Source organism: Sorghum bicolor, chromosome 6 (genome assembly GCF_000003195.3).
Source record: "Sorghum bicolor cultivar BTx623 chromosome 6, Sorghum_bicolor_NCBIv3, whole genome shotgun sequence".
Taxonomy (NCBI): Eukaryota; Viridiplantae; Streptophyta; class Magnoliopsida; order Poales; family Poaceae; genus Sorghum; species Sorghum bicolor.
The window spans coordinates 54922048-54937347 of record NC_012875.2 but is presented as its reverse complement, the minus strand read 5'-3'; the positions used below and the strand labels follow the sequence as shown (position 1 = coordinate 54937347).

General features: G+C 45.3%; 3 protein-coding genes across 3 annotated transcripts; 1 reads left to right on the top strand and 2 right to left on the bottom strand.

The window, feature by feature from the left end:
* Nucleotides 866-1608, bottom strand: LOC8060464. The gene has a single exon (XM_002446970.2). The coding sequence runs from the start codon at nucleotides 1488-1490 to the stop codon at nucleotides 1179-1181; it is 312 nt and encodes a 103-aa protein (XP_002447015.1). The 5' UTR covers nucleotides 1491-1608; the 3' UTR covers nucleotides 866-1178.
* Nucleotides 4051-6190, bottom strand: LOC8071076. The gene is made up of 4 exons (XM_021462787.1): nucleotides 6045-6190; nucleotides 5880-5919; nucleotides 5654-5769; nucleotides 4051-5495 (listed from the first exon to the last, which is right to left on the bottom strand). Exons 1-4 carry the CDS (start codon nucleotides 6081-6083, stop codon nucleotides 4443-4445), a joined length of 1248 nt encoding a protein of 415 aa, XP_021318462.1. The 5' UTR covers nucleotides 6084-6190; the 3' UTR covers nucleotides 4051-4442.
* LOC8060463 (putative E3 ubiquitin-protein ligase RING1a) lies at nucleotides 7037-12690 on the top strand. The gene is made up of 10 exons (XM_021462597.1): nucleotides 7037-8568; nucleotides 8732-8810; nucleotides 9744-9802; nucleotides 10388-10469; nucleotides 10607-10727; nucleotides 10826-10867; nucleotides 10988-11506; nucleotides 11845-11952; nucleotides 12059-12259; nucleotides 12353-12690. Exons 1-10 carry the CDS (start codon nucleotides 8355-8357, stop codon nucleotides 12383-12385), a joined length of 1458 nt encoding a protein of 485 aa, XP_021318272.1. The 5' UTR covers nucleotides 7037-8354; the 3' UTR covers nucleotides 12386-12690.

The window sequence follows — 15300 nt, the reverse complement described above, 5'->3', positions numbered from 1 at the left end:
TACCTCTTTTGAAGCTTTTTGGCAAATTACTTAAATGCAAACCTCAAATGCAAAACCCTTGGAGATGCTCTTATAATTGTATTGCATGTCGTTGGATCTGACCACTAATATTAATGAAATTTGAGTCATGTTCAGATACAAATTTAGGGCCTTGTTTAGTTCGCGAAAAGAATTTTTTTAGTGTCCCAGATATGCCGACACACATTTAAAGTATTAAATATAGACTAATCAAAAAATAAATTATATAGAGTTTTCCCGGTGAAGTACCTGCGCGCTGGTTATCGCCCCAGCCTGCTCTCCCCTCTCTTGTTTTCGTTGCCACCATCCGGAGACGAGAAGGGGAGCAATAAGCGACTACAATTCGAACGCACCTTGACACGTGTTCTGATGGAGCTTGATGAGGATACGGATGGTATATGAGAATTATGGCCTTTGTGGACGAACATGTACATAGAGATTAGGGACGTGATTTTCCTTATACATTTAGCTTAATTTTATTCAGTGTCGTTCGATCTGGTCACTAATGAGTAATAATGAAGTAATGATTCCTAATTTTCAGACACACAGATGCTTGTTCTATCACTAATATAATATTGTCGTGTTCAGACAAATTTAGATGTGCTTGTTTTCCATCACTCATCAATGTTCGGTTTTGTCATCATAGAACCATGGCACTCAGTATATATATATGAACTTTACTAAACTTGCTCACACTCTTGAATTAGTTTGATCTAGCAGACATATTTGAACATTGCTTATGGATGAGGTCCATCTATATGAAGGCACTCAAGCATATGAATCATCTTTTAAGGTCTTCACATTGGTTGCAGTTTGACGTTAAAACTTGGTCACTTGGTCATACTGAGGAGATTGAAACAGCAGTACCACACAGATATGGAAGGAACAACGACGATTACATTTTGAAATTAAACTACTAATAACCACTAGGTTCAACTTGACAACAGCTAGACCATTTTGAAATTAAACAACTAACCAAGGTTCAACTTGACAACAGCTAGGCCATTTTTATTCTACGACGACTTGCGTGCACGTGCACACATACACCAGCTTCTACCAGTCGCTACCGGTACAGCCAGCCGATCGATCTCTCGGTCGCTACACAAAAACGCAAGTGCGACCACACGACGATCCCGGCCGGCCTCATCTGACGCAGTCACCTAGATGTACTTGCCCGACGCCGGGTACGTGGTGCCGGCGGACGGGTACGCGCGGTCGACGGCCGCGCCGGCGCCGGCGCCGTGGCGGCCAGTCGTGGCGGCGGCGTCCACGCGGTGCTCGGCCTTCTCCTGGTGCTTGTCGGCGCTGGCCTGGTCCTTCTTGGCGCGGGCCGCCTCCTTGGCCATCTCCTTCTCGCCGTGCGTGGCCGCCGTCGCCTCGCCCGTCTTGCCCTGCATCTTGGCTGTCGCCTCCTTCGCCTTCTCCTTCGCCTCGCTCGCCATGTCCTTCGCCTTCACCTTCGCCGTCTGCATCCTGTCAAAGCTGTGCTACCCTCTCTCTCTCTCTAGTGTGCTAGCTAGAGTGATCACTTGAACGGAAAGGAATGCGCGTGCTGCGACCGGGACTCTGCCGAATGCTGCGTATTAGTGGCGGCTAGCTGCCGGAATTTATAAAAGCGGCCAGGCCGATCTCTGGAGTCTCCAGTGGCGGACCAGGTTGCGTACTGTTTGGATCTCTTTGGAACGCGACGTGGCGGCATGCAGTGGTTGGTGAGCAACCGGAGCTGCACGTCGCACCGTGAGGTGGCAGCCTCGGCGGGCTCGCAGCCTCTGACGTCGCCGCGTGCCCTGTGTGGCAGATGTCGGTTGAGTGCGTGTGCAAACCGGGATCGAGCGTGGTGAAGACAGACTTCATCATCACCTAGGGAATGTGTGCTGAGCGGATCAGCGTCACATCGCCGTATACGGCCTCGCTGCCGTACTCTTGTAGTATCGCTGTCGGGTATGGTCGTATCGTATGGAAGCACATGACCTTTGTGGGTTTAAAAAAAGGGCAAGACTGTGCCAACATGGCAACCCAAAACGCAAAATATAGGTGATTCATTCCAAATCTTTATATCCTAAAACTTTTGGCTGTAAACTTTACATTCAAATAGGTGTTTAGATGCTTTCCAAATTTTTTTGGTCTTCAAGACATATGACACGGGTCCCTAAGCAAGTTTACACAGTTTTGAAGCTTCAAGGTCCTAAATTCTAAATCTTTACAGCCCAAGTTTTACGAGCCCCTGTTTAGATCCATTCTTCCAAAAAGTGCTCATTTCTCTAAAAGCTTTGGCTGTTTGGCTGCATCTAAACAGGCCCATACTCTAACAGAAAATCCAACATAAAACTTATTTTGCCTACCACGTGAGCTCAGACACAAATAAGCGTCCTCGAGGCGTGGTGACGCAAATCAGTTGCCTCTGACTGGTGGGCCCACGACGATGCTAGGCCCTCGACGAGCGCGGCCACTCGACAAAGGCAGGCCCACGGCTGGGAGCCGAGCGTAGCAAGGAGCGAGCACGACAGGGCGCCACCGGTGCTTCCAGGCGAGGAGCGGGGTGTGGTCGGCGCGGCGAGGAGCAGCCGGCCCGCGAACAACGCTGCCGCCACAGGGGGAGGGAGGCGGCGTGGCAGAGGCGAGACCTCGGCCACTCGGCGGGGAGGGAGACGAGCGGCTTTGATTTGGGGCGGGCTTAGCAAGGAGAGAGGTAGCCGACGGGATTTGGAGCGAGATTGGTAGTGAGGGAGGCAAATGACTGGATTTGGAGCGGGCTCTGTTGGAGAAAATAAGATTTGGGTGGGAGACTTTTGTACTATATTTAACCTATATTAGAGGATGTGGGTATCGTGTATTGGTCATTGCTGTTGAAGACGGCCCAGGCCTACTTGAACCGGGAATTAAAAAATACACGAATAAAATAGAAATGTATAATACAAAGGGAATTGCTATTAAACAAGCACCTGATTTCTTGCAAAAGTTCAGACGACATTTGATGGCCAATGGTCATATGCATTCTTCTTGCTTTCATTAACTCAGCAGCAAAGTAGTAGATCGTGTCCAGGACTCGTCACCTGAGAGCTCAGGCAACTGAATTCTAGATGTATAATACAAAATAGATAAACATAAAATGAAAATTTATATGAGAAGGTGTTTGATATGTCACTAGAAAAAGACAGGAAATACGAAACGATGAGGCTCTAGTGGGATTTTTTTTCCCTATGATTTTCCTCTAAAATCAAATGCAATGAATAATCGATTCATGTGAACCAAAGAACGTGAATAGAAACCGTATATTTTTTTCTTTGTTTTAACTACACATAAATTTGCTTTTTATCCTTATATTTTAAACCATCTAGTTTGCACCTAAGGTTTTGTCCGACGTAATAATATATTAGTCATACTACATGACACTATGCGAATCATCGAGAATGTAAACTATGTTGATAATTAAAGATATATAAATTGTATTTATAAAATATCCAAATATATTTTTTTGGAAAATTATGCAACTTTAAACAATTTTACAATATGGTTTCATCTTGGAAAATTTGTTGATTTTTGTTTTAGCTCAAAAAAATATGAAACACGTTTAAGATCTAATTGTGCCTAGCTTAGAATTGTCTGAATCTTCTATGGTCTCCTTTTGGTGTTTATTTGCTATTGTATGCTCTAGTTATCTATTTTAATTATTAGTCTACATTAATGATGTATTCTTTAAAATTTAAAATAAACGTTCTAATATTAAATCAGATTTTATGATTTTAATTGCATAGATCTTCAATAAAATATTTCAATAACTTTTTTGAAAAAAAAATCATGTAGAAGTAGAACGACTAAGGAGACCCCACGTCAAAAAAGGCACTATCTAAAGCACTTAAAATAAAAAATAGTTTTAACAAAAGTCAAGAAAATTAAGGGACCAAGAGGAGTAGTGGACTTTTCCGTTCAGGAATATGGCCTCGGAAGAACCGGTGAGTCGTAGGAAGATGTGGGCCGACTGACGGTCCAAAAAATAGCCAGGCCCAACATACAGTCTTTACTTGTGTGTTGTTTTTTTTTCGCACACAAGTCTTCGTATATTCATGCGTCTGTTTATGAAATCTCGTTACAGTTTGGGAAGCATTTTCCCAACAGACCAAACATTTGCACAACATTAAAAAGTAACACAGAATCTCATCAGAAAACAAGATTCACAGAATCTTACACCCGTCATCAAGTTGTCTCAGTTCAGTCTTCTGCCAATATGTACCCTGGTGCTATGATAAAATTGAACCGGGATAGCAGTAGCACAAGAATAGTAGCTAACAAACATAACGATATTATAACGGATCTACTCCTACTTGGGTGGCATGCACTTCTACAGACTGGTAGAGCTGAAACTGGTCTAAACTGTCAACCTGATGATGCATACTCTTCTGAAAAAAAGGATGGCAGATGAAGTGTCAATTAATACGGCGCACCCATTGCTCCAACCGGAGCTGCTTCATTGGACGACCAACATAGGGCTTTCCTTTGCGAGGACACTTCCATTTCCTGCTCGGCTCTGGTGCCGGAGCTGTGTTTACTTCTGAAAAATTAGTCCTATCTGCCAAGGGACGTCTGGTTTGCTCTTGGACAAAAACCTTTTGGTCTGAAATGCCACCGCTCTCTTGTAAGTTTCCCTTTTCCTTCTCTCTCCCCATTGGGTGCCTCGGAATTTTGTTTGTTTTGTGTTCATCTGGTAGCTTCTTCCTCTTTACAGCTATAAAACCATCTGATGCAACTATTTCTTGTGGCTTTATACTGTCTAACGAAGGCTTCCAGTTGTCAGTTCGCCCTAGCCCTGAGGGAGAATTCTCTTCACTATCATTTTCCCCTAGTGGAGAATTATCTTCAGTGTCAGCTAAACTGAGGCTGTTGCGACTAACAAGACTTGTGCTGTTGTCAACACCATCTTGGATCTTTTTGTCAGTTCCAGCTAGAATGGTACTGTTGAAACTGACGGGCAGTTCAATATGATGGATGTCATCTTCTGCAAAGCCGTCTCCAATATCAGCCAAACATGCATCATAACAGTTAGAAGACTTTTTACTCTCAACTTCATCTGCAGGGGTGCTTTCTTGAGTGTCAGCTGAACTAATACGATCACAATCGACCAGCACCTTGTTGTGCTCAGTTGTGCCTTCCTGGCTATGTCTAGTACTATCAGGCAAGCTTATTGCGCAATCCTTTTTTTCTGAATGTGCCTCGCATATTTCATCAAGAGGAAGGCTTGTACGATCTGACACATGCTTCAGTGCATTTAGCTGCACAGGGAACAAACCATGACTTTCAGTTTCAGTAGCTTCCTCAGCCTCATAAAGAAAACTCGCTCCAAATAATGCCCGCAGGCTTTGCTTCCTTTTGGGGGCGGGCTTCATCACATTCCCATCAACCGGAACCAAATATTTTCCAGAAAAAATCTCAGGCTCAGATTCGCCTCCTAGACAATTTTCTCTCAAAGCAACTCCACCATCCTGGAGAGAATGTTTTAGTGACGAATGGGTACAAGGTAACGGAACCAGAGTATACAGTTAGCTGGCCTAATAGCCTAATAGGTAGGAGGATGAGATTTGCAGCAATTGTAACGCGTTCACGACCTGATTAAAAGATTCAGCAAAAAAAAGAAGATTACCTCGAATGGGTCTTGGGTCTCGCTGCCGTTGCCGCCGTTGTGATCAGCAACCAGCTCCGGGACCTCCGGTGAGTCATACACATAGCTCGAGAACCAATTCTTGATGTCCGGCGGCTCTGACGAAGAAACAGAACACCCAAACAAGCGTCAGCACAGCCAGAGATTCAAACTCGATGCGCCAAGAAAAACACTAGATTCGCGAGGGGAGGGATGGAGGGGAACGCACGGGAAGGGAACGAAAGGGGGTGCGAACTGCACACGTGAACCTGCAACGACAGAAAACGCGGGTAAGCGAGCGGCCTGGAGGATGGATTACTCCGGCGAGAGCCGTACCTGTACCGCGATAAGGGTCGGGGGCAGAAGAAAGGGAGACCCCACGGATTCGGCGTACCTGGCTTTCGCCGCCGGCTTCGCCGGCGCCGTCGTCCATGGCGGAGCGGAGTCTAGACGAGGTAGGATAGATTTGACTGAGCGCCGACGAGCGGGCTGGCGAGTCTTGGTGACGACTGACCCCTGGCGGGGCTCGGCGTTTGGTGGGGTTCTCATCAAAATTCAGAATTCGAAATGCCCGGGAATGGCGGGGGTGCCCGCCAAACGGGACTTTTTCGTTTTCGCCGAATCTGCAAGCCGCGAGCCCGCGACAGGCAAGAATAATATAAAGTGGGCCGGGCCGATAACAGTCTATCACATCTCCAACGCGAACGCCGTCTTCGTCGTTTCTCCCTCTGTCGGTCCGGTCTGCCCTGCGCGGCTGCAGTTCGACACCCACGCTTCCTCACGCTCTCCTCTCTCTCCACGAAACCACCGTCCCCTCCCCTCCTTCCCCAGCGCCTCGGGAGGGAACGCCGCCGGGAGGAGTCGGTGGGCGTCCGCCTGGTCGCGAAATGCCTGCCCAGAAGCGCCCGATCCCGTTGGCCGTCGCCCGCCCCCGACGACTCCGACGGCCGCATCGCAGTGCGGCACGCCGCCGCCCGCCAGCGGTGACGGAAGCAGGGGCGGAGCCTCATGTGAGATGGATGGGGAGTCCTCCGCGCGTCAGGAGAGCCCGTCACTTCGGGAGGCTCGGCGACGGTGGTGAGATGAACGGCGGCGCAGTACCTCTCTCTCTTTCTCTCTCTCTCTCTCTCCCCATACCCCACACGTCGTCTTCGATATCGATACCCACACCTCGTGTCTAGTTCGTTAATAGGATGTCCGCCAGCTCCAGCTTGTAATCGCTGCAGGCCGGCATCCGGCGAGAGGCCTACGGACCTGGTGAACTGGGGAGAGTGGTAGAACAATGTGCGCGACGATTGCTTCATTTGGATTTGTCCTCGTTTAGCCTCTGGTCATGACATCCACGAGCTGATCACCACAGCAAGAGAGAGAGATATATATATATATATATATGGTTCCCTGCTACAAGCATTGACTCATTGCGCGTGCGTGGAGTACGTCGGGCATCCGATGGTGTGCGCATGTTTCCGCCATGGTGACTGTTCTCGCTGGATGGCACAGCTGTGGCGGCGAGTAGCAGGACCATCACCATCCTTAGCAATACAATACAAAACGGCGAGTAGCAGAAGCTACGACCTTGATTGTCCTTTTAGTGGACCTTCTTTTTCCAGTCTTCTTGCCTTGCTAGTACATATTACTGTCTGTATTATGTCGGTAGCTTGCTCAGTTGTCAGTTCAACTGGCCACCGCTGCAAGTCGTTTGATTTGTTGTGATGCAGTATCAAAATTGGCCACTGCTGTAAGCTATGCAGACATTAGAGTCTACACTGTGTTTTCAACTTTTCATCCTGGATGGTCTCCTTTCAACGTGTGTTCTACAAACTGACGGAGATCAACTATAAGCTGAGTCCGCAGTAGATTTCCTGGACTGGTCCGCTGGCCGCTGAAGACTTGAAAAGGTTGGTAGCAGAGAGCTGGCACTCCCAGTGAGAGGCGGATCCGAGCCTTCATAATTAAACCAAGGGTTGTCAGCAGCTTCCAGACAGGCAGGCACCGGCATCGCCGGCCGCCGGCAGAGCAGAGATGCAGAGGTCGGGCTCGGACCTCTCGCCGCAGAGGGTAGCCGAGAACATTGACGCCTGTGTGGTGGCGAACAAGATGCACAAAGCCGGGGACGCAGCAGCGATTTTGCCTGCCGCGTGTTCAGCAATCTCAGCCTCAAATCTGAAACCAAAACACCTGCGTGTTCTCCGTTCTCACGTGGATCGAGCGCCGAGCGGTATGCAAATACAGCCCTCGCCTTCCTCAGTTGCAGAATCAGAATAACAGCTGCCCAGCAGCCCCAGGCCCAGGAACGCGGAGCGTCGGGCCGTCGGCACTGCAGGCGAGGCGAGGCGGCGCGGCGCGGCGCGGCCGCGGCCTTCACGCCTGCATGCGCCAGCCGCCAGTCAGCGAAGCAGCAACCGCCGGCCCCCACCGTCAGGCAGTCAGATAGACCCCAAAACCTGCAAAGCCACCACAAAACGAGCACCTCTCTCTCGCGAGCCCCTGTTTATTTTTATTTTCCTCTTCCTCTCCGCCTCCCCTTCCAGTTGCAGCCTCCCGCATCCACCGGGGCCCGGCCACCTCGGCAGCTCATCCTCCCCGTCCCGTCGACGCACACCGCCTCCCCTTCCTCCCAAGCACCGGACGTCTCGCCAGGGCGGCGAAGCACCGCCCATCGCCGAAATCCGAAAGCCAACAACTTTTGGGGCAGAAAGCCAGAATGCCCGCGAAGAAGCGCCGGTTCCCATCGCCGCCTTCGAAACCCCACGGCGACGTGGCGGCTCCAAGTCCCACCTCTGATGCCGCCGCCGGCGGAGGCGTAGGAGAAGGAAGAGGAGGGCGCCCGCCGCTGCCGAGCAGGGGCGCCGCCAGGCCGAGGTTGACTGACCCGGACCCGGACCCGGACCCGGAGCCACAGGGCGGGCTCGAAGACGGTGAGTGAGCTTGATGACGACGGCATCGAGATCGAGGCCAGCGTCCCTCCTATAGTCCTATCTCGTTCCCATCCCACGATGTGCATGTCGCGTTCTGTATCACCGCGCGGATATGGCTAAGAGGCGGCGGCTTGTGCTGTGTGTGCTTTGATGGCTTTGGCAGATTCGGACGCCGAGGGTGACGGCGACGCGGACGACGGCGACAGCGAGTCCTCGCAGAGCGACGACGGCGGCACCAACGAGTGAGCTTTCCCTTCCTTTTGGCCTCTTCCATGCTCTATCTCTCCGATCCCGTGGACCCCTTTGGTTATCTACGATATGCTTGTGGCCTGCTTGCGGAGTCCCGGTGCCTATTGCTCGCGCGCCTCGCCCGCCGGTTCCTCGTACCCGACTTGCCAGTGACTCGTTCGAGCCGGTGCATACCGGAACCGGTGACTTGCTTAGTTCGCGTGATCTGGTCGCGTCGCTATGCAAAAGCACCGGCCGATCGCCGAGCCGACATGGCCGATGATGCATCATGTGCGTTCGAGCTAGGCAGGAATGCCATGGCCTATACATGTATGCATGCTTTCGTCAGGGTGCAGGCCATAGCCGCGATTGAGATTGCCGGCCGGCTGGGGACTTGGCGCTGTCCTTTTGTGTTGTGCGCTTATTGTGCTTGAACCACTGCTTTCATGTTTTATCCTGCTCTATCGTCTGCCGTGGCTTCTGTACGTGCCAGCTCCTGACTTGTGTAATGCACATTGCATATCATGCTTTCCAGTCGGCAATGTATATGCTTTATAAATTCAGAAGATGAAATATATATTCTACAGATCGGCTTCAGTCTCAATCTCAACTCTCAAGCAAGTCTTTACCGCCTTACCCGGACTACTGACTACAGCACTCACACCTCCTAGAGATAGTTGAATACTTAAGTGCTGAACATTCATTTTTTTAGTTAAAGATCGACCTTCACTTAATCCTGCTTTACGTGATATTTGTGGTGTCATAAAATAGCTATATCTTTGTGGTTTCAAACACGAACAAAAACAGATGCTACATTTCTTTATATTTACCTGCATATCACTGATCTTCATAAATCGAAGATCATTATTCAAGTCCGTGGACTTTGGAATATTTGATGTTTTACATGGTCTGAAGCTTATAGTGAACTGTTATGCCTCTCTCATCAGGTTTATGCTAGTGAAATTAGCAGAGATACGGAAGGAGGTTCAGTGCCCTATCTGCTTAGGTGAGAATATCCTTTCTCAGTTTGCTTAGGGATTTGGATATTACATTGCCATTCTTCAGTTTTCTCACATGACTGAAGCTTTCAGATAGCCGTGTTTCTATATTGAATTGTCTGCACTAGCTGTTTTCTAGTTTTAAACTCATCTTCCAGTAATTTGTATAGCTGCCTTGTATCATGTACATGTCGTTTTTTATGGCAAAGCATAACTGTTTGCTTAGATGTGATACGCTTTGTCATCCTTATTTTAATACATCCACTGGCTGTAACCCTTCTGGTTCTGGTGTCAATTCATCTCTAATTTTTCTTGTATAAACCTATCATTCATGTGTCATATCTGATGGTTTTATTTCCTATAGGCCATATGATGCTGTTTATCACATGTTCTTTTTGCAAAACTTGCTAAAGTGGTTGTGTATTAATCTTAAGTTAAGGAACATATTTGATAGGACCCTAGCAAATCCAAGTAGAAAATCTGTTTGTTACTAACTACAATAATTTACAGGTTCGAAGTTTGAGAATTTCATTGCTTGATTTGCATCTGTCAGATGATGATATACCATGGAGTCTAATCCTTCTATTTTGCAGGCATTATCCGAAAGACAAGGACAGTTATGGAATGTTTGCACCGGTTCTGTAGAGACTGTATTGATAAATCTATGCGACTAGGGTATGGCAGACACCATTTTTCTCTAAAATCATGTCACAATCAATTTTGACAAGTAGAATTTACAGTTTAATTTTGTCTCTAGATCATAAAATAGAGTGTTATTATCTGATAATAAAGATGATGCTCTGATTTTGCAGAAATAACGAATGCCCAACATGTCGCACTCATTGTGCAAGCAGACGTTCTTTGAGGGACGATCCTAAGTATGATGCGCTGATTGCAGCCTTGTATCCAGATATTGATAAGTATGAGGAAGAGGTGATGTCTTATGTGTATAACTCTGTATGCCCTATCATTGTTTTTTTATCCTCATTTAGCTTCTCCATGAAGTGTTTCTAATATACTTGACACTGCAGGAATTTGCTTTCAGTGAGCAGGAGAGGATTCATAATAAAAAGGTGACCTCATCTTCTTTGGCAATACCAGAACTGTATTTGTTTATACAAAACTCATTGTGATTATATTCTTATATTATATTAAACCATAAATATCAACATACCATTATTTTTTCATTAAAGATACAAGAAACCATCGAGGAAACATTCCGAAGACAGTCTGATGCAATTGGTAAGAAACGTTCCATGGCAAAAGCAACTGCAACTGCCTTTGCAAGGAAGTACAGGAGAACCCGGGGGAGAGTTAGAACCATTGCCCCTGATATTGCCCCTACTGGCTCTGCTGACGAGGATAGAGAAGAAGAAAATTCCAAAGAGACCACCAGAGAGCAATGTTCTACTGATGATCATTCTCCAGATTTAAGACAGAAAAGATGCAGGAAGAGGTCTGGACCACAAGGATCACCTGCTGGAACCATTGGCAGTATTGACCACAACTGTGAGGAGAATGATGAATTAGTTGGTGGAAAAGAAATTTTAGCCACCTCTCCGTTGCAGGGAGAGATGCTTGCATGGGGGAAAAATGGTACGCGGAGCCAAAATCGACACGGTAGTGTTGGTTCAAATGGCAGGATTGGAAGGAGTGGACGCATTGCAAAATTGGTGGATCACCTCCGTACTGCTGATGAATTGGACAAAGAGGTAGTTTTCATTTTGTGTCTATGTTCTTTTGGATATGTTATTTTCTCACAGTTACATGAACCAAAACATGTTTGGGAAACAACTCTCTAAGGAGGGACAAAACTGCAAGTTTCTTGCTGATGTCCTGTTTCGACAGTGTTGCTTGCCTTTTCCTTTTATCCCTGCTCTTCAAGGGAAAAAGTAGGAAAGAATCGCTGGTCTTTTGTCACACCAGATGCATATCTCTACTGTATATATCTTCCATCCATGCTTCAGTAGTTCTGTCCAGACGAACTTAAACTAAACCTGTAAATGGAGTGTGCCAGGTCTGCTGAACTGTCCATATTTCTGTTTTGCAGTTCCAGCTGTATCTTGTTCTCCTTCCTGTCGATGGACAAACCATACCTAACTTGGAAAAGCCTTATCTAAGTTGTCGACCAACCTTGTCCATTCAACATCTTGTACAGGTGATTGCTTGTCTCAGTGAATATCTTGCTTGGTTTCTGAACATTCCTAGTTTACTCAGTTGGAGCTGAATAACAAAAGGATGTGAAATTGCGTTATATATTTCAGTTCGTTGCTCTACAATTGTCTTGGAAAGTTGAAGAACTTGAGATGTACATAAGGATGGACCGGCACCGTTTAAGCGTTGGCTCAGAGCCTTCCAGTACAGGTGAGGCAAAACCACGTCCATTTGATGGCTTGGAAAGACTGAGGGAAGATAAACTTCTTTCGGAGCTTCATCCTTCATTTGCCTCTGGCAACGGTAATATGGTAAGATCCTTTCTTGAAATAGATTGACCGCAATTATACTTGCTTGCTTGCTCACGTTGTGCTAATACACTTCGCTCTTGTCTTTAACGCCAGGAGTTGCGATATGCTTTGAAAACTCGAGACTAGATCAGTTTTGATCCTCAGCTACCAATTTATGAAGTCCCTGTCCATACGGTGGTAATGCAAATGAAATCTGCATCTGGTGAATGGATTTATGTAAAAAAGGAATATTCAATGTGAAATTGCTGTTTTCCTCATTAGTCTTGTTAAGTTAGTGTACCATCTTTTTGTAATATATAACGAACTGATTAGCGAATGACCTCAGTAGGTGAGCCATGTCTTCTATTTACTGTTCATTATTTAAACGAGTCGATGGCAGAATGGGAAATCGGAAGCTGATTATAATATAAAACCAACTCGCTTTTTCCTTGTTCAGGCGCCTCAGTCTGCCACCTTCAACTTAACTAATTTTTTAGTTTCTGTTAACCCTTAACACGACTCTGTAGTTTCTTCTGGAGTTCTGGTCCGAAGCTATTGGGTTTTGAGTTGTTTCATTAGTTGCGAACTGTGGCTAGTGGCCCTAGTCCAAATAAGATACACTAGGATACTAGGGCCTTGTTTAGTTCCGAAAACTTTTCGATTTTTTTTGGTATTGTAGCACTTTCGTTTTTATTTGGCAATTATTATCTAATTATAAATTAACTAAACTCAATAGATTCATCTCACCATTTATATGTAAACTGTGCAATTAGTTTTTATTTTTGTTCCTATTTAGTGCTTTATGTATGTGCCACAAAATTCGACGTGACGGAGAATCTTAAAAAAAATTGGTTTTTGGAATGAACTAAACAAGGTGTAGGCAGGGGCGGAGCCAGGATTTGAATATAGAGGGGCTGTGCAACTAAGAACAATCATATGTGTCAAAATATTACATGGCAAAGATGTACATAACACCAAAATAAACGTTTGTGTTGCGATGCAAAAAAGCAGAAAAACTAAAAAAATAAAAGAGAAATTTAACTAGTCTCTGGGCTCTAACCTTCACCTAATCATTCTATTTCTTTGCCTAGGAAAAGGATCACAATAAAAACAAGTAGTTAAACGGGGGCAAAATTAATTAGTACTAGATCCTAACATCAAATGACAAACAATCAGTTACATATCGTAAAATGGTTATTTAAATAGGAGGTTAGACACAAACATCATACCACTGTTAGTGTTTAAAAGTTGAGTACAACGGGCTAAATGACCGTTTAGAGTTTAGACCAATAATGATACAAACATAGGAGATAAGAAAGATAATAGGAAGACTAATGCTAAATAATATAGATCCCATTGTTGGAGATCAATTCAGAAGGATTAAACAAGAAAAATGCTGATTTTCAATTAACTAGCTAATTAGAGTGTGTGGTAGGGGACAAACTGATGTTTGATAGGCAATAATAAAAATAAAAGACATGAAGAAAATATTAGAAAGATCTAAATTCAATTTGTATAAGAAACTATTAGAGATTAATTAATATGAAATAAGAATAAAAATCTTAGTACAGACAATATTATTAACTAGCTAATTAGATAATTACCCCCCCCCCCCCCGGGTGTAGGATGTGCAAAGTTTTCGTGTCCTAGTAGATTTGGTCGCTCAGCTGAGGACAGAATCATAGACCCTGCAGCGAACGTTGGTTCGGACGAGCTCGGCCCAGCCCAGAAGTCAGCAAGCACCTTCCATAGCCGTGTCCTGTCGTAGACTCTGTACCTGAGCTCACTCCCCATCGGGGGAAACAAGCTGACTGAACGGAGTATTAGAAGCACGTTTAAGTTTGATTGAGCGAAGGAGCTTCTGCAAAATAACCACTAAGAGCAACTCCAGCCCAAGTCACTAAATTAAACTCTTAAACTTTTATTTACAGGCTATGATAAAAAAAAGTAGGGGCTCAAATTAAGAACCAACTCCAATGGAAAAAACAGACCAAGTCCTTATCTCACATGAGACCTACCTGTCATTAACAAATCCTACATCAACTCCACCATTTGTAATTCTTGTCTCGATTTATGGGTGGGGAGAGGAAAGTGGGTGGGACCCAGTGGATAGGGGGTTCTGGATGTGAGAGGCTAAAACTATAATTTGGTAGGGTATGGAAAATGGAAGCCCAAGTAAGAGGTGGGTTGGAGTTAATTTCAAGTCACTAGATTTAGAATAGGGACTTATTTAGGAGGTGGGCTGGAGTTGCTCTAACCCTGGTGTTGAAACACCAAACACGTATATTATTTTCTGTTCTAGTATCTCAATTTCAAATTATAAGTTATTTGTGGCTTTTCTTCTTAGATATACATTATATTTATATATATACTAAGTAAAATAATATCTTCAAAAATCAAGACTTCCTATAATTTAGAACGGAGGGCAGATCTTAACGTGAAGTGCTTATGGGTTTTTTTAGGGGGGAGGGAGGCTATTAGTGGTAATCTATGTAGATTTTCATCATTTGATTCTCAATAAACACTATCTCTCCGAATAAACATTCAAAATCTCTGACTGTGGAAGAGGAAGGTGGGAGAGAGAGAGAACTTGTGAAGTTAACAACAATGACAACTCTAGGTATACAACTTACATGTAATTCAAAATCCAACCACTTACTTATTAATCTTTGATGTGCTTATATATATGTTGTATGGGCATCATGGTCGGCATAAAGGAACTGCCCACGGTGTCATCAGATTGTGGAAGAGGAAGGTGGGAGAGAGAGGGAACTATTGTGAAGTTAAAAACATCTAAGACAGCTCTAGGTATAACTAGTGGACTGTTGAGGCTATTGTAAGTTGTATCCGTATATACATTTGTTGAGAATTACATGTTCAATTCTCTATTTTGTATAGATTGTATAGGAGTTGATCCAATAGAGGAAGAAATGACCTAGTGAACCGTTGTGCCACTAACTCTGTACTTAGGGAATAAAATATTTTTATATTATCACAAAGAGCTAAGAAAATATTTTAACAATCATTGGACCTGAACGTGATGCTATGATAGTTGGCTCCGT